The 26,044-nt window shown below is 39.1% G+C and overlaps 1 protein-coding gene across 4 annotated transcripts in view; it reads right to left on the minus strand.

Moving 5' to 3' along the window:
• Window positions 1-26,044, minus strand: part of TXK (TXK tyrosine kinase) — a 64,914-nt gene that overhangs the window by 15,050 nt on the left and 23,820 nt on the right. For all 4 annotated transcript variants that reach the window (XM_041723929.1, XM_041723932.1, XM_041723933.1 and 1 more), the window contains 5 exons: window positions 21,293-21,347; window positions 13,414-13,493; window positions 12,380-12,507; window positions 4,324-4,398; window positions 1,205-1,376 (listed from right to left, as the gene is read on the minus strand). In XM_041723929.1, coding sequence (XP_041579863.1) covers window positions 1,205-1,376; window positions 4,324-4,398; window positions 12,380-12,507; window positions 13,414-13,493; window positions 21,293-21,347 — 510 coding nt within the window. The remainder of the gene's footprint in view (window positions 1-1,204; window positions 1,377-4,323; window positions 4,399-12,379; window positions 12,508-13,413; window positions 13,494-21,292; window positions 21,348-26,044) is intronic.

Here is a 26,044-nt window from a genome sequence, read left to right on the forward strand (position 1 = left end):
TCCCCGAAGCACATTCTTATAACACCTATCTAATCAACACAGGAATATAATAATTTGTCTCTCCTTTAGATGTAGGAAAACTAGGGTCTGATGCAGGTGGTATCAAGGAATATAGGCCAGGGGCCACCTAGTGGCACGAGATCATCTTTGGGAAACTGATATCACTGGAAAATTGTGTTTAGCATAACTTCCCTTGAAGCTCATTTTGTTGTAACTGACTGGAAAGGGTATTTTAATAGGACATTTGGGGTACAGGTTGAGAGTCCCAAGAGATAGCATTGCTCTGCTGTTAAAGGAGAATGGGTCCAGTTAATCCCTTCTAGTTTTTTGGTTTGTCTGTTTGTTGGTTTGCTTGTTTAGTTGACATCTGTATTTTTAGAACAGAACTAAATTTCTTTGGATAACAGAATCTAGGTAATGCCATCTGGGGTTTTCATTTTTCACCACATTGCTGCTCCTTTAAGTGTTGAACAAATACTTATAGAAATTTGATGGCTTTGATCTGTACCAAATTGTTGGCTTGTCCTGATCCAGCCCGGATTATAGACATACACCACGGCCACATATTCAGCTGAGTCGTAATGTTGATCTGGGAAATCACAGAAGTGATCCCATAGGAACAGCGTCCAAAGGGCCACAGAAGTGACTGTTAGAACTCGGGATTCTTAAATTTTCTGAAAGCAAATGCTTTATCCTTATATCACAATTTGGACAAAATCAACATTTTTGCTTCCAGGAAAAGCCAAAGAAGGAGGAGGAGGAAGAGGAGGAGGAGGAGAAGGAGAGGAAGAGGAAGGGAAAGGGGAACAAGAAGGGGAAGAAGGGGGAGGGGAAGAGGGGAAGGGGAAGGGGGGAATGAGAAGGGAAAGGGGAAGAAGGAGAAGGACAAGGACAAGGCAAAGGAAGGAAAGAGCCCTGAAAAGAACACGTATGCTTGTCACTTTCGTGAATTATCTCATTTAATTCACACACTGATCCAGTGACAAGGTTACCATTATCTCCATTTTGCGGGTAAAGAAATCGAGGCTTGGCAAGGTGAAATAACTCACCCAGGTCATGCAGAGGTCAAATAATTTGCCCAGGTCACACCACTAGCTTGGACAGAGTTGTGACAGAAATCCAAGTGGGACTGCCCCAAAATCCATGTTCTTTCCATGATACCCCAGTGTTGTCTGCTATTTATCTGGGTATTGCTTATACTTACATCATCACTTTAGCCTCTTCGATGAAATCCTCCTCAGACATGGAGCCTTCGCTGATGGCCTTGATAGCTACCCGGATGTGCGCTCGCCATTCGCCTAAATGGACCACCCCAAACTGACCACTTCCGATCTCCTTTACAAAAGCCAACTCAGTGGGATCTATCTCCCACTTTTCTAGAAAAGTAAAACATCCATGTTACAAAGTAGGGAAAACTTTTAGAGCTAGAACAGATTCAGGAATTATCTAGACCTACTCTCTTCTTTTATACAGAGGTTAAAATTTTTATAAATGTAAAGGGGGGGGAACTGTAACCATTTTCAATACTCTCATGGTGGAATTCCGTGTGCAATTCCAGAATTCAGGTTTAAAGATACAAACTCGACTTGCTTGGAGAGGAAATTATGGATATCAGAACATTCTTGCTCTTTCCAGAGAGACCCCACATGAAAGGCCTTTCGAAACTAAACCTGCCTACCAGAACTAGACCTGGCCCCTTCCGTCTGTATGTCCCCATCAGTTTTTGTCCTGCCAAGTAAACTTGTGAGGCAGGAACATATGGCCCCGCTTCCCCATTTCACTTCCTTCTATGCTCCTCTGCCCATTCCCACCCCTAAGGGGCTTTTCTTGCCTTAGTAGGGTCTTCTCCCTGGAGAAAAGTCTAACAAATTCATCTAATAACTATGTCCAACGCTAGGGTTCTAACTCATATGTATCTAAGTGTATGTTTGAACTGAATTTCACTTCCCTGGAAGCCAAATGAGGGGAAAAAGAACTTTTTAAAATAACCCTCTTGGAAACACTTGTGAAGGAGACCATCTTTCCCCTTGTAGTATGTCCTTTTCTACAGCAACACTGCCATCTGCTGGAACTTTAATGCGTTTAAAAGAATTGGGACACCTGGGGGTTTCAGGGGTGGAGTGCCTCCTTGGGCTCAGGGTGTGACCCCTAGGGTACAGAGATCGATTCCCGCATCAGGCTCCCCCTGGGGTGACTGTTTCTCCTTCTGCCTATGTCTCTGCCTCTCTCTGTGCATCTCTCATGAATAAATAAAATCTCAAAAATAAATAAATAAATAAATAAATAAATAAATAAATAAATAAATAAATTGCAAAGGCTAATGACTTTCAAGCCAGCTTTGCAAAGGGCTCCCTCTTCCAATAATAGGTATGTTTTTAAAGGAACATGGGAAAATATATTCATGACTTTGATATTGGCATAAATTTATTCAGCAGAATACAGACATAAAGGAAAATATTGACAAGTGACGCTCCATCAAAATTCTGTTTGTCAAATATGCCCCATTAAGAGAGGGGAAAGGTAAGCTGCAGATTGGGCAAAGATATTTCTGAAACATGTAACCAGTAAAGCATTCCTATTCAAAATATGAAAAAAAAAACTAGAAAAGGGCAGATTATATTTTTAAGGGCTACAAAACGTGAATATTCTTTCACAAAAGAGAATATCCAAATAGCCACAAAACCTATAAAAAGTTGATCATAATTATTAGTCACCAGGGATATGCAAATTCCAACCACAGAGAGATGCCACTATTACACACATCGGATTGTCTAAAGTGAAAACCAAAGAAAAGAACCCATGAGAATATTAAATATTGGCCAAGGCAAAGGCGTGGGGCAGTGGGAACTCCCACATGCTATTGATTGAAGTGTAATTTGGTATAAGCTTTTTTGAAAACTAACTAAATCTGAGTGTGTACGCACTCTGTGACCTAACAATTCTACTCTCAGGTGTGTATCCAGCATTCCTGGAGCTTAAACGTGTACTGAACTTCATCAAAAGACATGTAGGAATGTCCATAATGATATTAATTATGAGGTAAAAATTGGTTACAACCCAAATGGCCACCTAACGAAGGATGGGTAAACGGTGGCATTGTCAGGCAGTGTGGCACTACACCACAGGCGAGATGAACCAACCACATCAACAACTATGGGTGAAGCACAAGAAGCCAGATACAAATGCATGCTGTCTTATTTATTTCTATTAAATAGTCAAAACCAGGCAAAACTGAGTTGCGGGGTTATGAGTTGTACACCATTCTACATGTTAAAAATTGAGATGTTTATTTTTTTAAAATTTGAACAGGACCACGTGTAACTTAAATAAATTGTTAATGGCAGAATTTTGTTATCCACATTGTCTTTAGGGGCAGAGGAATAACCCAGGACCCATGTATCCTGAATCATTCTCCCATTCCAATTAAAATAGAGCCCCTGGGGTCCTGGCTACCTGTTACACAACATAACTATGTTATCATTTTCTCAGAATTTTCTGATTCTCATTAATGAGAGAAATTTAAGGGAATTGGGTGTCATCAAATCACAAAACAGAATTCCTTGGCTCTTATTTGTTCTCACAGTTTGCAGGTATACATCTGCTGGAAGATAGTTCGGATTAAACCTTCTACAAGTTCTATTTTCAAAAGGAGAGGACGACACTTTTAGCAGCTCTTTAAAGCAGGTTCTCTTGGAGGGCGGTCATTTCCCAGCCGCCTTTGTACTGGGAGAGCAACAGCTCAAACACCCAAATAAAAATGAACTAGGGGTGGTGGAAGGGGAGGAGAGCAGGGGGTGGGGGTGAATGGGTGACGGGCACTGAGGGGGGCACTTGATGGGATGACACTGGGTGTTATTTTGTATGTTGGCAAATTGAACACCAATAAAAAATAAATTTATTATTTAAAAAAAATCCTAATTTATCAAAAGAGCTCCTGCTAACGAACAAAGGGTAGTGGATGGGGAGGTGGGCAGGGGGATGGGATGACTGGGTGGCAGACACTGAGGGGGGCACTTGATGGGATGAGCAGTGGGTGTTATACTATATGTTGGCAAATTGAACTCCAAATAAAAATATATATTTAAAAAAAAGAGCTCCTGCTAATGTGTAAGGAAATTTGAAGTCAAATTGAAACATTTCTTTCCAAAGTTGAAATTGCTGTTGTGAGATGAATATACTTAAGTATTTCAGAAGGAGGATTTAAACTTTGAGAGGAAACCTGTCTAGGCATCTCATTTGAAGGAGTTAAAGAATGTAGAGGGAACTTGGGACAGGTTCTTTACTGGATTTAACATTGTACTTGGGTACGTGTGCATACATTACCATAGCTAAAACCAGCTGTGGCTGGCAAACAGCTGCCCATCAGTCCAACTGGGTAGCGGAGACGGGTCATGAGACCTGGGGAGGGAGAGAAATCAGCATTTCAAGTCTACTAACTAGCATAAAAGAAAAAAACAAATATACTAGAAGACAGTGCCAGGCTTCAAATAAATTAGGCAGAAAAATATTCTACATTAGTCTATTTACCTATTTTCCCCACTTTGCATAAAGCAACATTTGCTTATTGGACATACATTCTAAAATCCAAGAAAATTTAAAGACAAAGTAAAGACCTCACAAAATCTCAGCAGCCAGAGATGCGCTGTTATCATTTTGGTGAACACTTTTGCAAAAATCTCTATATAAGTGTTTGAAAGCAAATACACACCCAATAAGCTTTCACAGAAAAGTAAATGTTTTGCTGTAAACTTTTTACACTCAGTATATCATTGATATATGTTAGTGACTATCAATAGAGCTTTAAGTTATTTCTAAGATTTCACTACTGTAAAATATGCTGTATGTTCTTGAACATAAATCTTTATGTACCTCTCAATTTACTCTCTCAGAATAAATTCCTTAAAATGTGATTTCTTGAGCAAAGCATGTATAGAAAAATTGTACTAATTCATTCAACCACCAACAGTGTTTAAGTGTACTCATTTCAGGGATCCCTGGGTGGCGCAGCGGTTTAGTGCCTGCCTTTGGCTCAGGGCGCGATCCTGGAGACCCGGGATCGAATTCCACATCGGGCTCCCGGTGCATGGAGCCTGCTTCTCCCTCTGCCTATGTCTCTGCCTCTCTCTCTCTCTCTCTCTCTCTCTCTGTGTGTGTGTGTGACTATCATAAATAAATAAAAATTTAAAAAAAAGTGTACTCATTTCATTACCCTACTTTTTGAGAGTAGTTTTGTTTTATTTATTTATTTTTTAATAGCGTGGTAGTGGGATGCCTGGGTGGCTCAGCATTTGAGCATCTGCCTTCAGCTCAGGTCATGATCCCGGAGTCCCAGGATCGAGTCCCACATCGGGCTCCCTGCAGGGAGCCTGCTTCTCCCTCTGCCTGTGTCTCTGCCTCTCTCTGTGTGTCTCACGTGAATAAAAATAAAAATAAAATAGAATGGTAGAGTAAATGAGACTTCTTTTTTTTTTTTTTTAATTATCTATTTTTGATAGTCATACAGAGAGAGAGAGAGAGAGAGAGAGAGGCAGAGACACAGGCAGAGGGAGAAGCAGGCTCCATGCACCGGGAGCCCGACGTGGGACTCGATCCCGGGTCTCCAGGATCGCGCCCTGGGCCAAAGGCAGGCGCCAAACCGCTGCGCCACCCAGGGATCCCGAGACTTCTTTTGATTGGATCAACATGTAGTATTTTGTTACATCAATTTCAATTTAGTTCAACAAGCTTTTATTATTTATTTCTTCAACTAATGTTGATTAGGGGCCTGCTTTGTACCGAGCACTATCTAGATGGTGGGAGACAGCAATGAAGCAGTGAATAGGACAGTGATGGTCCCTGCTCCCATAGAGCTTACATTGTAGCAGGGGAAGAGAAAATAAGTGCGCACACACACACACACACATACACACACACCCAAGAAGAAGCAGATGATGAGTTGCAAGCAGAATAGATAAAATATAGCTTCCAGAGAGTGGGTGCTCAGGGAAGGCCTTTCGGACAAGATGACAGCTCTGCAGACATTAACTGACAAGGAGCCATCCTACAAAGGTCAGGAGGAAGAGCATTCTGAGCAGATGGAACAGCAAGTGCAAAGGCTGGAAGACAGAAGCAAACTTGGCCGGTATAAGAACAGAAAGAGGCATCATTAAGTGCCTATTGTGTGCAAGCCACTCTTCTAGGTAGATCTCAAATATTCTGAAGGACCAAAGATGAATAAGGTGAGGACTCTGCACACAGGGGCTCCATCTCAGTGAGGGAAGACAGGCAGAGAAAGGCAACTGCAATATAGAAGGAATAAGTCCTGTGCTGGAGGTACACAAGATGCTCCAGGACATAGCACCTTACACACTTTTGGATTCAAAGTAGTCTTCTAGAAGGAAATGATATCCGAGACAAATGTGACAAATGAAGTTAAGCCCTGAAGAGAATCTATGGAAAACACTCTAGGCAGAGGTAACAGATGAGATGATACCTAGAGGTAGGAAGCAGGATGGGCTATTTAAGCAACAGGTGAGAGATAGAAGAGGCCAGAAATTATCCTTGAGAGGTAGGTCATATTCTGGTTACGATAGGCCTTCTAAGCCATGTTAGGGAACATTACACCATCCTGCAGGTAAGAAGGAGCCATTGAAAGTCCCCAGTATGGGTGTGACGTCGTCAGATTTACATTTTTGGTAGATCATTCTGGCATCAGCGTAGAGGATGAATTGAAGGGAAGTCAACACTGAAGATAAGACCAGTTAAGAGGCCATTACAGTTGTCCGAATGAACAATGATAAGAGCAGCACTAGGAGACAGAGGCAGGAACCTATATGAGGCATACTTGGGATATGAAACTCTTTGCACTTGATAATGAATCAGAAGTTCTAGAACAAATAGTACTAAAATTTGTCTGGAATCACAAAAGGGCCTGAATAACCAAAGCAATCTTGAGAGAGAGAAAAACAAAGCTGAGGTATCACACTCCCTGACTTCCAATTATATTACAAAGCTATAGTAATTAAAACAGTATGACACTGGCACAACAACAACAGATTGATAGATCAATGGAACAGAATAGGAAGTCCAGAAACAAACCCAAGCTTATAAGATCAATTAATCTTTGACAAAGAAGGCAAACACCTACAATGGGGAAAAGATGGTCTCTTCAATAAATGATGCTGGGAAAACTGGACAACTATATGCCAAAGAATGAAAGTAGACCACTTTTTTACACCATGTACACATACACACAAAATGGATTCAAGATTTAAATGTAAGACCAAAAAACATCAAACTCCTAGAAGAAAACAGAGGTAGTAAGTTCTTGGACATCAGTCTAAGCAATATTTTTTTCATCTGTCTCATCAGGCAAGGTCAACAAAAGCAAAAAGAGACAAACGGGACTATATCAAACTAAAACGCTTTTGCACAGCGAAGAAAACTCCCAACAAAACAAAAGGCAACCTACTTGAATGGGAGAAGATATTGGCGAATGCTATGACCTAAAAGGGGTTAATACCCAAAATACATAAATAATTCATACAACTCAATATAAAAAAAACTGAGTTTTTAAAATGGGCAGAGGACCAAAAAAAACATTTCCCCAAAGAAGATATACAGATGGTCAACAGACACATGAAAAGCTGCTCAGCATCACTAATCATCCAATACACAATGAGATCTCACCTCACACCTATCAGAATGGCTAATATCAAGCGGACAAAAATTAACAAGTATTGACAAGGATGCAGAGCAAAGAGAACCCTCCCCACTGTTGGTGGGAATGCAAAATTGTGTGGCCACCATGGAAAACAGGGTGGAGGTTCCTCAAAAAAATAAAAATAAAACTACCATACAATCCAGGAATTCCACTTCTGGGTATTTCTCACCAAAAAAAAAAAAAAAAAAGTTTGAAAAAAAAACCCACTAATTTGAAAAGACATATGCACCCTTATGTTCATTGCCGCGTTATTTAAGCAGCCAAAACACAGAAGCAAACTAAGTGTCCACTGATAGACGAAGGGATAAAGAAAATGTGGCGGGAATAATAAAATATTCTTCAGCCATAAGAAAGAATAAAGTCTTGCCATTTACAACAACGTGAGTGGACCTGGAGGGTATTATACTAAGTGAAAAAATCCGGGAAAGAAAGACAAATACTGTATGAATTCACTTATATGTGGAATCTAAATAAATAAATAAATAAATAAATAAATAAATAAATAAATCAAGCAAGCAACCAACCAAAACAAAACTGAAACTTATTCATAGAAGCAGAACAGTCTGATGGTTCCCGAAGTGAGGGGGTTAGGGGGTGGTAGGATGGGCAAGATAGGGAAAAGGGTTTAAAAGGGACACACCTTTTAGTAGGACATACAATTTTCTTGTAGGAGTTACAACGTATAGCATAGAGAATATAGATAATAATCTGTAATAACTTTGTATGGCAAGAGATGGTAGAGTTCTCCTGGCGACCCCTCTGTGACGTATATACATGTTCAATCACTATGTTATACACCTCAATGTACCATTGTATGGCAACCACACTTCAATTTAAAAAAAAAAGTTTTCTAATAACTAAAGAAGGAGGAGGGCAAGGGGAAGAGCAGGAAAGGAAGGGAGGTGAAGGGTGGGGAAGGGCGGGAGAGGCGAGGGGGGCAGAGGAGGGGAAAGACATTTTCCTCTAGGGAGAGTGGAATTGTCTCTTGTGACTCCAATGTTTCCAGCCCCTGTAGCCAGCAGGATGGTGACGCTCTTATCTGAGATGGGCAACAGGAAGAGGAGCGAGCAGGCTGGGAGGGAAAGCAGCGGTTAAGATGAAGAATTCCATTTCATCACTGCGGTTCAGGGCCTGTGGGACTGCAAGTGCCTGGGACTCCCAGATGGAAGAGTCCTGCAAAGGGAAATGTCTAGGGCGAGGAGAGAAGAGATCGGGGACAGATCCCTGCAGCATGCCAATGTCTAAGAGCAGAAGTGAGACCCATTGGGAAGAACTTCGAGGAATGATCTGAGTTCAAGAACAAGAAAAGGCAGTGTCAAAACATCTGGAAAGCAGGGAGCTTTAAGGCGTGACACTGCAAATAGAGCAGAGAGGGCGGAAAATACAAGAACTCAAAAGCATCACCCTGTAGGTCAATTCGGGGGCCACCCGTAAAACAGTGGGCGACGGAGGCAGAAGCCAGAGTGCAGACGTTTAAAAAGCAAATGGAAAGTGAGCAAGTGGAGACAGGGAATGTGGACACATTTTTCCAAAAGTGTCACTTGGAAGAACAATGTCTAAAGGAAGAAAGGACCAAGGGAGGGCTTTGTGGGTTTGTTGGTTTTGTTGTTGTTGTTTGTTTTGTTTTGTTTTGTTTTGTTTTGTTTTTTGGCTTTTCTAATAAGAAAGTCTTAAACATGTTTACAGGGTAAAGGGAGAAGGTAAGAAGAAATGGACAAGCTACAGGAGAGAAAGGGTGGTGGGTGGTCTCAGCAGCAGAAGAGTGTAGGGAGCAGGGGCCTAGGCTCGTCCTGGCTACTACTGGAAGGAGGGAGGTGAGGCTGAGAGCTTGGCAGTGGGAAGACAAGGTCGAGGGAGCTCATGTCAGGTGACTTCAAATTTCTTAATAAGGTGGATGGCAAGGGGTTTGCTGATAGGGACAGTGGACAACACTGGAAGTGGGGTCTTGAGGAGAATGGTGAATGTCTGAAGAGAGAATAGGAAAAGCTACTTCACTAGTGACTCTGAAGACTTAGCTGAGGTTGGAGCCCTCATCGAGTTGGGATCCTATAATGCATGATCCGAATGAAGAACAAAATGAGGAATTTCTTTAAGACCATGATACTTTCTTCTAATTTTCCAAGTTCTTGTTTGCTCAACATTTTTATTCTGTGATTCTCTACCAGTGGTTTAATGAGAGTCTATCTCTCTGACAGAAGGAAGCCTGTCACCCTCTTGGCATTGTCCTTATTCCGGGAAAGAGATGGATTGTCATGAGCTAAATAGACCAGAAATCAAAAAGTAGACAGGATAGTCATGGGCTCTGATTCACAGCCTCCTCTGAAACTGGACCCTCCCAAGTACCGTCTAATGATAGGACGTGTCTCTTTCTGGAGGCTACAGCAGCCATTGAGTGCAGACTCTGGCGCCAGTGGGTTCAATGGCTCCAATGGTCTCAAAGAGTCCTTGAGTTCCAATCTCAGCACAAACACTTTTTAACTGTGTAATTGTGAGTACCAATCATGCCTCAGTTTCTTCATCTGTAAGATGGAAATCCAACAGCACCTACTTCATAGGATCATTCTGAAGATTAAATAAATAAATAGACATAAAAGCACTCAGAGCAGGGTCTGGCCCAAAGTAAGTCTTCACTAAGCATCCACTATTTTGGGGTCCCATTCCTTTCCTCTTATCGTCTTTCTCATTTTCTTCTATATTTTTTAATTTTCTTTTCTCCCTAATAAAGAGCAATTAGAGTTGGAAGGTTTTCTTCTGTTGTTGTTTTGTTTTATCCAGCTTTTTCTTTTCTTCTTCTTTTTTTTTTTTGTATATAATAACCTCACACTGTCTTCTTCATTTTTTTTTTAAGATTTTATTTATTTATTGGACAGAGAAAGAGAGAACACCTGCAGAGGGAGGAGAAGCAGCTGAGCAAGGAGCACCAATGCAGGGCTCAATCCCATGACCCTGGGAGATGCTTAACCAACTGAGCCACCCAGATACCCCTGATCCAGTTTTCTTTTTAAGTGATCTATATGGTATTTTATACATTATAAGAATAATCATGTATGCTGTAACAAAAAATATCAAACCCTAAAGCGATCTTATAAGGCAGAAAATATAATCTTCCCTTACCCCAGTGTCATTCCCCAGAGGTAAACATTAAGTTTGTAGTATGCTATAATCTTATTAGTTTGAAAATTATTACCTATACTTTAAACAAAATTTCTCTACACACACATGTGTGTATTTTTGTTTATAAAAGTGGGACTATATTCTGAGATATTGCTTTGCACTTTTTTCTCTTTACTGAACAACTTATCATTACCGTCTTCTCATGTCAGCACATCTTGATCTACGTTAGTAATTTTTTTTTTTAACCACACTAGCATAACCACTCTGTTTCTCAATTTTTTTCTTTGAAGGGAAGGAAAAGAGGACTGTAGAGAAAAAAAATTCAGGACTGATCTGATTCTATTTCTATCTCTAGACACAAATATGTCCTCTCTAGCCCCACTCAGACTCACTGCTACTTCCTCTCTAACCAAACTCCCAGTGACCATCTGGAATATCTATGCAGATTCATCCCATAAATGTAGAAAAACTTCCTTTGATTTACTCTTGATATTTAGAACCTGTGTAGTGGAAAAGTGGCCACTTTCCAAAAGGATTTTTTTGTAAACAACTTTTCATGAGAGAAATCTAAAAAAGTACTTTAAAGTACTTTAGTACTTTAGTACTTCTTACAAGAAGTCAAAATAATATGAAAAGTTACAGTAGGTTCCAAATTCTACAATGTCGCAGTTAGAAGATTCCCCGATGGCTTCAAAGTGGTCAAGGACAGGTTGAGTGAGGGCTGAAGGCTAAAGCTGTGATGGTCATTGTGGTGAAATTTTCTAGAATCCTAGATCTTTCCATAGATGATACGTTTGAAAAATTATTGCTAAAGTATTGCAAACACTTGGGGAAGAGGTCAAATGATGATGCCTCTGCTTTATTTAAGTCAAATTCTGCCTGTGAAAGGCTGTGTCCTCTACAGCTTTTTGTGTTCACCAAACAAGAAAGAACAGAGAAGGAGATTTTTTTAAATATTTTTAATTTTTTTTCAATTTATTTATTTATGATAGTCACAGAGAGAGAGAGAGAGATAGAGGCAGAGACACAGGCAGAGGGAGAAGCAGGCTCCATGCACCGGGAGCCCGATGTGGGATTCGATCCCAGGCCTCCAGGATCGTGCCCTGGGCCAAAGGCAGGCGCCAAACTGCTGCGCCACCCAGGGATCCCCGAGAAGGAGATATTTAAGGGTAATTTTCCTACAATTGAAGTAGAAAGCAAATTTTGGGGGGCAAAGATAAGGAAGCATGATTATTTAGGATACTTGAAATTCCATTACACTTCACCCTACATAAATTTCAAGAACTAATGCATTGATGATTGCATTACCTTTTGCTTCTCTGCCAGCTATCATTTTTCTAACCTGACAGAAATGTAAAAATCAACCTACCTCTTGTCCCCTGACTAGAAAAACAAAGAAGCATCAGTGAGGAGACCTGTTCAGAACACAAGTTGTATTTCAGGCTCTTATGCATTTCTGCAGGGGGTGGGGTATTTGCTCCTGTTCAGTATCTGACACCAAAGATGCATTGCCTGTCTGGGGCCTGGTTCCCTGCCTCTCTTCACCTGAAGCTCCTGACTTACCTGCCGCATTGTGCTGGTGATACCAGATTAGCTCAGGGATTGATGGAAAGAGGTGTCTTTCAGCCACGTACCACTGTCCCGAGTCATTCTTTTTAATCTGATAATGTTTGATGGTAGCCTCCATATTTCTACAATCAATAAAATGTGAATTAGTAAACAAGCAAAGATCACTTTGGAACTAAGTCAATTCGTTGAGCAATAGGATTCCACCTTTAAAACTTTTTATTCCAGTGACACTACACACTGCAGAGTGGGTTAGATCCAACTGGTGCCTCAAAGCCCCTGGGTAAATTCCTTAGTTATCTTATTGGGTCCATAGATTTGAACATAACTTCAGCCAAAGTTGTCTAGCTGACAATTCCAGTGTCCAAAAATGTAGAGCCCATTAGGGACACGTATAAGTATTTGAGGAATGCCAATATCAGTTCAATGAGTGAATAAATGCACCCCAAGGGGTGTAAGGAGATATCAAACAAAGAGGAAAACTGATAGAGGGTATATGGATGAGCAGGTTTGCTATGAACTACCAGGGCTCTAGGAAGACACAAGAGACTGTGGAACACATCTGAGAATTGTCCCACTAAAGTGCAAAGGAGCTGAGGAGGAGACCTTCCATTCCTCATTGATGGAGAGCTGCTCCTAGGGCGCTGACTCTCAGGCATTCCCAATCTACCCAGGGGGACCATGAGTTCCCACAGCCAGAGAACATCCTCCAGCAGAAAGGCACAGAAGCTTCCTGAGTGCAGGAGAACTCTCCGCAGGAAAACCCCAAGGTAAGCCAAGGAATGTGAGGAAAGCACTGCCACTGTCTACAACTAAGCCAACTTCCTCATGGTTAGGAAAAGGAGATGGCTAAGTCACTGCCCACACACAGAGCTGGTTAGGGTTACAACTTGAGAGGATCAGATGTACTAACTTCCAGGCCAGCAACCTTCCATGCTAAGATCTCTCTTTCTCTACGTGATGGTGTCTCCGTAAGAAGGATTGTCCCAAGGAGTGTTACCTCTAAAGTGATCAAAATCATAATTGCTTACCTTCTAGCTTTTATAAACACAGAAATTGTGTAGGATCCCAAATGTCTTGAATCTCTGACAATAAATGCACCTTCTTTAGACTGCAAAACAATTTATTGTACACATTTATTCCTTGTTAGGAAGAAAGACAAATCTACATCTCAGGAATGAAAACCAAACCGTTACTAACTTACTATATGTGAATGAGACTGTTTTCACAAATATAGGCAATCTTATCTCCCTTATACATTAAGAAGTCACACCTCTAAAAATACATAATTGGGACAAGAATTTGTAACATATGAGTATTTTTAAAACCTCGTTCCTGGGAAGCCTGGGTGGTTCAGCAGTTGAGCGCCTGACTTTGGCTCAGGGCCTGATCCTGGATTCCCGAGATCAAGTCCCACATTAGGCTCCCTGCATGGAGCCTGCTTTTCCCTCTACCTGTGTCTCTACCTCTCTTTCTGTGTCTCTCATGAATAAATAAATGAAATCTCAAAAAAAAAAAAAAAATAAAACCTCGTTCTTGATTTTTCTAAAAATAATCTGCATTTTACAATCATGTACCCCACCATTTATTTTGGTTATTTTTAATTTTTTAAATATTTTTTATTTATTCACGAGACACAGAAAGAGAGGCTGAGACATAGGCAGAGGGAGAAGCAGGTTTCCCACAGGGAACCCAATGTGGGACTCGATCCTGGGACCCCAGATCACACCCTGAGCCAAAGGCAGATGCTAAACCACTGAGCCACCCAGGCGTCCTCATTATTTTTGTTATATTGATCAAGATAATAGATAAACATAGCTAATGAATAGGAAGCACTCTGAAACAGATTGGCAGGTTGTATTGTGGAAGAAAAACAACACAGAAGGTAGAGTGAGGGAGGCAAGGAGAAACATACCTGGAAAAGCAGGAAGTGGGGAAAGTGAGCAGAATCCATGCTAGGGATGGAGAGAGAAGCTTTGAGAAAGTTTGGAAGAAGAGCGTTGGGAATCATCTTAGTTTCTCCAGAGTATAGGAGAGACAGGCAGAGAATTGCAGGACAGAAGAATATTACATGTTTGGTGTTAGGTTATGAGTTGGATTCCCACTGACATCCTCTGGGAAATTCCAAGAAAGCTGTGGATTGTTTTCAAAGGACGTTGAATGTTTGGTTTGTGTTAGCTGTTGATACTGTAAGAAGTTTTCATCTTTACTGAATATGTTTACACTTGTGGAGAGTGAAACACCTCAGAAGCTTGCCGAATGTGTGAAAGTTGACACTTAAGAAGTGCCAAGAAGTTAAGAACTGTCCAAACCAAACACCATGATGTGACCCTTAAAATGAACACCATACATTAAGCAGAGTCTTCTCTTTCTTCTAGATGTTCACCAAGGAACAAGCCTCATTTTCCAACCAAACTTTTAAGCCAAAAAACCTCTTATAACCATTTAAAATAATAAAAATCTAGCTTTTATTGAATTCCTACCATGCACAAAGATTGTGTTACATGCCATAGAGAACCCAAGATGTAAAAGATGTAAAATACTAAGATATATAAAGCAAAGTTTTATGTACAGTATATAGTATGTAGTGTATATACATAGACACATATGCATCATGCATTTAGTCAAGTTGTATAAGTAGTGACCTCCTCTTCAAAGTGGAAAAAGTACAAATAGTCATGATCACAAAGCAATAAAAATGGAAATTAATAACAATCCCCAAAGGAAAAAGCTACTACTACCTGTATATTTTCAAGTTCTCTTTTATATAATTCAAGGAAATTCAAATAAAAATGAAAACATCTAGAAAATAATAAGGAAATGCCATATATTGGAAACTCTGCTATTCAGTCTTATTACTTGCATCAATAAACAAAGGAGATGTAAAGTAAATGTATCTACCTCAAGAAGTTAGGACAAGAACCAAGTCAAGTAGAAGAAAGAAATGAAAAAAGACAAAAGCAAAATAACAAATTATAAATACAAAAATATAATAGAGCTGGTAATTAAAATCAAAATCTTGTTATAAAAGGAAAACAAGGAAATAGGTAAGTTGCTGACCAATCTAACCAATAAATAATGTGGCTTCAAAAAGTAAGCGACAAGGATCCAGAGAAAAAAATGAAAGCATCACCTTGACTCTACACATTTGAAAACTTGAACGAAATGAGTGATTAAGTAGCAAAACATAAATTTTATCAAAATTGATTCCAGAAGATCTAGAAATGTTAATGGATCTACTACATGGGAAAATGGATACGGTTTTAAAAGAGCTACAACATTAAAAACACCACAGAGACATACTGTAATGTTGCATAATTCCAGAGCATGTGAAATAAAGAGAAGCTTCTAAATTTTTACATAAAGTGGGTTTAATATCAATACCAACAACACAGCAAAGATTGTGCACAAAACGGAAATCTACTAGCAAGTCTCATGTCTGCTCAAAAATCCTAACTAAATATTAACAAACTGAATCCAGTAGCACAGCGGAAAAACAATATACTATGACCAAAAGGGATTGCAAACAAGAATGCAAGAGTAATTCAATATTAGGGATTTTATTATTAGAATTCCTTCTATTAATTGATCTGAGGAGAAAAATCCCATGAACATCACATAGACATTGTAAAGGCATTTGAAAAATTTCAACTTCTAGAATCAGTTTTCTTTACATTCTCAGTAAAATAGTAATATATACGTGCTTCCTTAACACAACAGCCCTAATTTACATTTAGTCCCCAAGTCCAGCATTATGCTCTCTGTGGGCACCATCCCAACTAAAATCAGGAAAAAGAAATGCCCACTGCCAGCACTGGTATTTAATACTGTTCTGAAATACCAGCTCATGCAATTAAATGAGAGGCAAAAAAAGAAAAATAAATAAAAGAAAGAAAGAAAAAAACACACCAAGAAATATTGTATTAAATTGTAAAAAAAAAAAAAAAAAGCAGTTGAAATCATACTGTTTGCTGTTGATAAAATTCTACCTGAAACCCATGAGAATCAACTGAAAGACTACTAAAAAAACTGTGAGTTCACCAAAGTCGTCAATTACAAAATTAATTCACAGAACTCAAGAGCTTTCATAAGTAAAAAAAGATATACCCATTTATAATAGCAACAACAACAAAATATGTTAAAATAAACTTACAAATAAATGTGCAAGAGCTATACGAAGAAAGCTATAAAATGCTCCTAACAGGGCACCAGGGTGATAATAAAAATCAGTTGGGTGAACACACACTCTTGGTTTCAGCTCAAGTCATGATCTCAGAGACTTGAGATCAAGCCCCGTGCTGGGCTCTATGCTCCTCCCAGAGTCTGCTTAGAGTCCTTCTCTTCCTCTCCCTCTGCTCCTCCTGCTCCTCACCTACCACATGCTCTCTCTCAAATAAATAAATAAATCTTAATAAATAAAGTGCTCCTAAAGAATACAAAGATATTTGCATTTCTCATTAGGTTTTCAGTCCATCCAAGATTTTTGCTTGAAGTAGGGACCTAATTTTAATTTTTTCCATATAATTAATATATGGGTTAAATAATTAATATATGGGTTCCAGAACAAATTGGTCCCAAAACCCCACTGATTTTTTAATGTCCAAACAATTTCCCCTAGGTTATTCTGTAAATCTAATGGACCAGTGAGAAGCTTTTTAAAACTAGGCAAAGTAATTGTGAGATCTGCATGTATAAAATATATCTCCAGAGTATTTCTGAAAAAGAAGAGTGAGGGAGGCTAGCTGTACAAAAGAAGCCTCAGTATTTGAAATATTATAAAGGCATCACCAAAACGCACGAGTTGATTAATGAAACCAAGTAGTGAGGCTGGATGTAGTCCAACATGGGAGCTGCATTTATGATGAAAGTGGCACCTTAAATCAAATATGGAAAACATAGACACTTGGTAACCATCTAGAAAAACAATAAATCAGATCCATACCTCACTCTGCATCATGAATAATTACAAATGAATCAAATATGTATATGTAAAAAATAAAACCACTGAAGTAATAAAAAAATAGGAATTTTTTTTCATCAGCTCATGATGGGTAAGACAATTCTAACCTGACACAAACCCTAAAGCTTTACAAAAATTTGTATGATAAATTCAAACATATAAAACTCAAGCACTATTCACAGCAAAAAAATAATAAATAATAAAATAAAATAATATATATATGACAATTGAAAAACTGGGAAGAGTATTGCCACATATCACAAAGAGCTAACATCCTTAATGTCACTACGTAGTCCTACAAATCGTGAGGAAAGCATTTAAACAGAAAATTTGCAAAGGATATGAATAGACAGCTTACAGAAAAGGAGATACAAATATATAAAATTTCCTATGCACAGAGATGCTTAGCAATCCTGAGATAAGAGATGTAAACGAAACCCACACTGAGGCGAGATGTCAGAGAGCAAAGTGCCACATGTTTCATTAAATACTTGCTGGACAGGTTGTGAGGAAATGGGCTCTCTTACACTTTTAGGAGGGATGTAAATTGTACAACTCCTATAGATGGCATTTTAACACCTACCAAAATTAGAAATGTACATTCCCTTCCACCCAGAATATCTACCTTAGGGAATTTATCCAACATATATACTCACATAAATGGGAAAAGCTGTGTAGATAGGTTACTGATGGCAGCACTGTTTTAATAGCAAAAGAGTATATACCATATAAATTCCCATGAAATTTCTTTTTTAAAAAATATTTTATTTATTCTAGAGAGAGAAAGAGAGAGAGCACAAGAGGTGGGAGGGGACGAAGAGGAGGGTGAGAGAATCCCAAGCAGCCTCCGGGCCAAGTGCAGAGTCCCACACAGGCGATCCCAAGAGCCCATGATTAAAACCAGTTGGAAACCAAGAATCCAACACTCAATGACTGAGCCACCCAAGCCCCTGTCCATTAAATTTCTTAAATAAGTTGTGATGTGTCCAAAGTAAGAAATACTATGCAGATGTAGACTGAATAAGGACACTTTCTGTGTACTGACATGAAAAGTTTCCTTTCCAATACATATTGCTAAGTGAAAAAAGTAATGCACACAAGAATATATATAATATGTTACCATTTGGGTAAAAATAATGATATAAGAAAATATATTTCTATTTGTGTGTGTATTAAACATCTCTGAAAGGGCACAAAATAAACTAATAATAGAAGTTTGTCTCTGGGGAAAGGAATTGGTGTCTTGGGGACAAGGATGGAAGAAAGCTCCAAAATTTTTTGATTTTTAAACTCTATGAACATACTGTTGAAATATGAATTGAGGGCAGCCTGAGTGGCTCAGCAGTTTAAGCGCCTGCCTTCAGCCAGGGCGTGATCCTGGAATCCTGGGATCAAGTCCCACGTCGGGCTCCCTGCATGGAGTCTGCTTCTCCCTCTGCCTGTGTCTCTGCCTCTCTCTCTCTCTCCCTGTGTCTATCATGAATAAATTTTAAAAATCTTTTAAAAAAAGAAATATGAATTGAATAAATTTATAAGATACTTCTATAAAAATTAATGCAATAAATTTGAAAATAACTATAAAGTAGGCAATTCTTCACATAAATTATCAAACATCTCAAGAAGAGAAGAAAATTAAATCAGTAGTCAAATATCTATTTGAAAAAGCAGCATGTCCATACTATTTCTATGAGAGATATATATTACTTCAAGGAGCAAATAACTTCTATTCAATATAAACTATTTTAAAGATTGGAAAAAGAGACAAAACTTCATGTCAAAAACAAAAAACTTCATGTCCCAACTCATTTTACGATGCTAATATAGCCTTTATACTAAAACTAAACAAAGAGTGTAGGAAATTAGAAGCCAGGCCTCCTTGTGAGAATAGGACAAATGCTAAATAAAGTATTAGAAAACTCAAACTATCAATATATATGTTTTAAATGCCTCATGAACAAGTAGGGTTCAATCCAGATATTTCTTAAAAAATAGAAAATACATAAATTACAAAAATATGTGAAGATATATACAGGAAAAATATGCATATTTTTTTAAAAATCCCAACATGTAACACACATACACACTTTAGACAGATTAAGACCTAAATATGAAAGCAAATCTTTAACCATTTAAAAGAAAATATAAACTTCCTTCATTACTTCAGGAGAGAGAAAAATTTATTATACTAAAAGAGGAAAAAAAGAGAGATCACAAAATTTGAGACATTTGACAATAACATATTTCAAAATTTAAAATAAGAGCAGAAAAAAAAAATGTAGGGCCAAAACTCAGAAGAATATCCTGGTAACATGTAACTGACAAAAGATTCAGGATATACTTTAAAAATACATATTAACCAGTTACAAATGCAAGCACGCTGTAGAAGAATGAGCAAAGGGTGTCAGCAGAGGAAGCCGGACGGCCAACACACATATGCGAGGTCACTCGACTGAATTGTTAATCAAGGAAAATGCACATTTTTATATATTTTTATAAATATATAAAATATATTTACAGCGTCTCAGAGAATCAAAGAAAAGTATGAAGCTACCAACTGTTGACAGGAGAGTAGGGGACCAGTCTTCCCTTTCCTTGTATGAGTAGAAATTAGCACAAGTACTTTGAATCACGATTTCAAAATATCTAGTAATGTCAGATCTGCTCATAGTTTCCGACCAGGTCGTTTCTGGGCCTAAGCAAAAGAAATCCTGGCCCCTGTGTACAAGAGGACGTGTGCAAGAACGTTCTCGGCAGCGTTGCTCATAAGGCGAAGCGGTGAGCAACAATCCGAATGTTTATCAACCAGACCCGGTTTACTCCTGTAATCAAACACGGCAGCTAAAGCAATGGGTTGGCTCCAGGTGTATCCATGGCAATTAAATGAAAGTACAATGCTTCATTCAAAACTGACACACCAAAAAATTAAAGAAAAAAAATCGACACACCTATGATCGACCTCATGTCAGGGGTTGAAACACATAACCTGGTAGGTGGCTCATGCACCTCTGCATGAGAAAAGTATAAGCACCTGGCCATCTCACCTGTCCCTAGCTTGCTCACCAGGCACCTAGTGGAGAACTTTCCTTCTCTAGCTCTGCCTCCTTGGCACAACCTCTTTGTCCGTTCCAGGCCTACTAGCGTCACTTTACAGAAGGCCACCTGCTGGCACCGTGCCAGGCCTTTCCTCCCAGGCAGGTGAGACCGGCTCTGGGTCCCCCTGACTCCGTGTGACCAACCTACTTGCCGCGCACTGACCTCCCCCGGTGTCTTGAGCCATTACCGGCATTGACTTCTTAGCTACAGAAGCGATTCTCACTCATATTTCTAGATTTCCTCAACATCCGACGGCAGTGCAAAATGACACACATACGTCTTACCTAGTTTCTAGGTTTGACTCTACGTTTACCCACAGATCATATTTACCGGCCGTTGGAAACTGTATGCAGTTTTGTTTTGTTCTGACCTAAAAGAGCAGTTTTGATCTGAGTTTGATATGCTGGCTACCCTACTGTTCCTTTGGTTTCCAAAGAACAAAGAAAGCGCAGCCCTGGGCTTGGGTCTGTATCTGTGTCCCTTAGCCCAGGTCATGAAGACAGACTGCAGACTGTATGGTCTGTGATGCAAGGTGCACGGGCCGGTCCCCCGCTGACTCGACTGCAAAGTGCACTTTGGGGGCACGGGGAGTTTCGGTAGGTTGGATCTGAAACCGGTTCAGGAAAAGCGCACCTCCGAAGTTACAATGAAAGTCAGTGAAAAACACGATCTGATACTAATACATCTGGTTTACAACTTCTCGGAAAATGTGCGGTACAGAGAAAGTTGTGATCCTATTTTAGGACCGAAAAGAACAGGAAGTAATAAACCTTTTCAGTTTGGTCGTATCTTTACAATGCATATCTCTGGGAAATTTCGAAAATACACGCAGGATATTAGTGAACAAACTGAATTACCTCTTGTCTCAAAACACGTTCTGCTTGATTTCTGGTAATGTTTCTGTGGTACCACCTGCGAAAGCCGTAAAAAGTCACTTTAAAAATTTATATTCCATTTTTTCCCCAAGAAAAAAAACCCTTGCTTTCATTTCCTTCATTTGTAAGAACTTTACTCCAGAACTGATTTCAGAAAGTTTAGTGTTTTTTAATTCTGATAGACAACAAATGGATTATTCTGTGTCATTAATTCTGCATAATACAGTTTAATTAAGCCCAATACCTGATTTATTCTATCATATCTGAATTCAACTTTCTGACACACACTTAGCATATGATTTGGAGTGGTTTGATCCCCTAAAAATTTTCATAAAAGGTATGTGGTTAAGAAGTCATCATCTTCAAAAAAAAGAATTCATCATCTTCAATAAACATTTACCGAGCTTTGATAGACAAACCAAAAATTGGTAAAAATTGGGTTAAAAAATGGGTAAAAAATACCCATTTCTTTCTTTGCTCTCAGGAATTTCCTACCTGCATGCTTTTTTTTTTCTTTTTTTTTTCCTGCGTGCTTTTATATGTGCTGTGTTACCTTTCCAAAATTAAAACCCGCTCTGACCCATCTAACTCCCCCAAGAATGTCACCTTGTAGTAAAGTTAGTGGTTTAATAACTAGCATACACCTTGCTCCCAACATCCTCTTATCCTTCTGCTTGTTCATCCCTCGTTCTAAGCTCCGGCCACATTGTAGTTTTCCTTCCTCAAATTCACTGAGCCCCTTTCTGCCTCCTCTCTTGCTGTTTCCTCTGCAGGAAGCGTACCATTAAATGACTTCAGAATATCAGAACCACGTATGGCAAATGAGTATAATTGAAACCTATAGTATGGTCAGACAAGATCTAGTCAGTAAGCAAATATTGTACAGGAAAGAGAGAGGAAATGATAGAACAAAGGGAACAGAAGACAAATGGAAAAGCTTTCATTTCAAAATAAGATTTTAAAAAGGAGTTAATGTAATATTACCAGAAATGCTATTTTTGTGAACAGTGAAAGGAAAAATGCATATATAACCATACGCTGAGGTCACAGTGGGTAGGCCAGAGAGCGGCGACATGAAACTCCTATATCTGCCTCTGAGGATGGAATCTATCATATCTTGTGGACTTCTCCTTCAGTAGTAAAAGGCTGCCACTAAATTAGAATGGCCAGGTATTAAAAACACTAATGGCCTCAAGTTAAAAATGAACTTTTAAAAAGATAAGCATAGAGGATGATTACAGGTGATTCTAGATGAAATCATTGGACTACCCATCACTGGTGGGAACAGGACTTAATTGTGATGTTGGACTGTGAATATCAGTATTTTTTAATGAATGTTCACACTGAGGGAGGGACTTTCAGAATGAGTCTGAGACCTCTTGTAGAAAAAAGAAATTCTTTCAAAATAAATGAGACAGTTAAAGACATGGGGTACTAGTTTATTTATTTATTTTTAAGATTTTATTTATTTATTCATGAGAGACACAGAGACACAAACAGAGGGAGAAGCAGGCTCCCTGTGGGGAGCCCAATATGGGACTCAATCCCGGGACCCCAGGGTCATGACCTGAGCCAAAGGCAGATGCTCAACCGCTGAGCCACCCAGCTGCCCCCAAAGGGACTAGTTTAAAGATGCTCCCACTCCCCAAGTTGTGAAATGTAGGTGCTAAAAGGAAAAAAATGATTACCTCTCACTAAAATATACAACAGGCTGTGAAAAGCCTAGACTGCATAATGATACTCAGAAAGTTCATATATGAGGCACCTGGGTGGCTCGGCCTGTTGAGCATCCAACTGTTGGTTTCAGGTCAGGTCATGATCTCGTGGATCTGCGAGATTGAGCCCCATGTGGGGTTCCGTGCTCGGCGGGGAACCTGCTTGAGATTCTCTCTATATACGTTTCCCCCTACTCATGCTCTAGAGAGAGCATGATTCTTTCTATATACCCTTCCCCTACTCATGCTCGCTTGCTCTCTCTCAAATAAATAAATAAAATCTTTTTTTAAAAAAGAAGTTAAAAAAAATAAAAAATAAAAATAAGTAAAAATAAAAAAGAAGTTCACTTAAATTGTTTTTCTCTAAATGTTTCTCACCTGCACTCACACTGGTGTTAATTGTGTTGTTTCGTACTTATTTACTGTCATGATACATAATACAAGCAAATATATTAGTTTTGCCTAAATGTAAGTTAAAAATCCATCCATATGTGGATGCCATTAGAACGACTTCAAAGTAGTAAGAGGAGAACCAGAGACAAGTATATGATGAATTTAATATCCTTTAAAATAATGCAGAATTTCAACAGGCAGAAAAAAGAATAGAGGGATATGATATAGGAGAGATGGGAGCATGGTGTTTCAGAATTTCACCCGGTTAAATCAGATAGTGGAAGAAGAATTTTGTGGGGTTTTTCAGTAGGTAAGGCTGCAACTCTTAGACCTAGACGACACTGATAGTAAAGCCCACACTGAATGATGTGGACAGAGGGCCTGGGGCGGGGCTGCTACTGGTGTATAAAACCATCCAGTATGTACGGAGAGTACAAACGTCTTGTATACACGTGGGCCTCAGGTTCCCAGTCTGTCTTAGGATCAACAAGTAACAGTACCATGGCCTTGAGTCTTCAACCAAGAAACCCTATTAGATCTAAAACGGTGAATCTGTATCTCTTTAGTCATTTTCTAATCCTGAGAAGATGGAGTCAGTATAGACATAATACAATAAATCAGGCTCAGACTTCTGTAAAATTCAGCATAAGCAATATGTTTGATATTTAAAGTATTTTTTGGAACGCCTGGGTGGCTCTATCTGTTGAGCATCTGCCTTCAGCTCGGGTCCTGATCCGGGGGTGCTGGGATGGAGGCATCAGGCTCCCTGCTTAGAGGGGTGTCTGCTTCTCCCTCCCCCTCTGCAACCCCCCCTGCTTGTGCACTCTCTCTCACTGTTTCTCTCAAAAAAAAATCTTTAAAAAAATAAAATATTATTTTAAGAGAATCTGACATATTAGGTTTTTGCCTCTGATTTTAAATGCATAATTAATTTTAAACTTATAATTGAAAGTTTAAGGAAATTTGACTTTTAAAATATTTGTATGGTTAAGAGAATTTGGCTTACCACATCTAAGTTTAATTTATTAGATTTCCAGGATCACATGTGGACTTACAAAGGGCTATTGAAATTGTAAATTTGCCCTGCCAGGCATGTAAAATATTTAAACAGAAAATTGAATTCATTGAGTTTATTGATGCAAGTGAAATGTTTCAGGAAATTTAATTAACTGAGCTTATAAATAGGATTGATTGTTTAAGGACACTGTCAAGTTTGAATTAAAGTGACTGCTCTTATTTTTTTAGATTTATAAACAGACTATCAAGATTTGAAGGCTTACTGAAAACCAGATTTTCATGTTGTAATGTTGATAATTTGGACATTAATTTAAAACCAAAGTAGCCGGGACGCCTGGCTCAGTAGTTGAGCATCTGCCTTCAGCTCAGGGTGTGATCCCGGGGTCTTCGGATCAAGTCTCCTCGGGCTCCCTGCATGGAGCCTGCTTCTCCCTCTGCCTGTGTCTCTGCCTCTCTCTGTGTGTCTCTCATGAATAAATAAATAAAATCTTTTTAAAAAATACAATAAAACCAAAGTAGCCATAAATATTTCCAAATATAAAGGTACCCCTGAGTGGTCAGAAGCCTATGCTATGACACAGCATTCCCTCCCCATCGACCCCCTGACTACCTCCTACTACCTTTAGGCCTCAAGTCACTTCCTCAGGTCTTCCCCATCCCAACATCCTCACCTCTGAGCCTTCCCCATTGATTTATCCTAGTGTCCCATCCTGTTCCTTTATAACACCACAATTTAAAATTTTACATTTATTTGTGAATTTGAGGTTAATATTTAAAGTCTATTTCCCCATGAAGCAGAAAGTTCCATGAAAACAGGGAGTGCTTCTATGCATTCCATGTTGTATCCCGAGTACCTAGAACAGCTAATACCTGGTACACCATAAGTGGACAAGAAATAAAGACTGAACAGATGAAGTGACTCGGGCTGAAGTAACTATGAAATGTGGTACATCTGTAACAGCAGGAAAACTGGAAGTGCCCTTCCTGTTAGCTTCACAGTTCTAGAATGCATCAAATATTTACTATGTCCTATATGAGATGGGTATCAGAGTTCCCAGTTTTCATATCATTTACAGGTTTGTAGATATTCGGTAATTTTGCCCAGAGCCCAATACTAGTCAATGGTGATATCAGGATTTGAACCCAGATTTCCCCAATTTCTAAGCCACATTCTAGTATTTCAGTGGAGGGCAGTAATTTCTACACAGTCATTAGAATGGTGCTTGGAACATAGAAGGGGTTGATATATTTTAGTGATTTATATTGATAATTGTTATATCTATATTTTAATGAACCCCTTTAAAAAGAAACAGAAATAAAAATTTTCTCACCATTAGATAATTTTAAAAGATGACTTTTACAAACAATCAAGAAAATGAGATGATTGTTCTAAATTCAGGGTAGTTTCATTCAAACTACCCAGTATATACAGTATGAACAAGCTCTTAAGGGCAGACTACAAGCCTCATCTAAACTAAGGAAGCAGCAAGCAAATTAGTTGATAACGAAAGGAAAGAAAGTCACATTGTTGATTAGTAAGCAGAGAGACAGAGACACAGGCAGAGGGAGAAGCAGGCTCCCTACAGGGAGCCTGATGCGGGACTCGATC

Source organism: Vulpes lagopus, chromosome 12 (genome assembly GCF_018345385.1).
Source record: "Vulpes lagopus strain Blue_001 chromosome 12, ASM1834538v1, whole genome shotgun sequence".
NCBI classification, from domain to species: Eukaryota; Metazoa; Chordata; class Mammalia; order Carnivora; family Canidae; genus Vulpes; species Vulpes lagopus.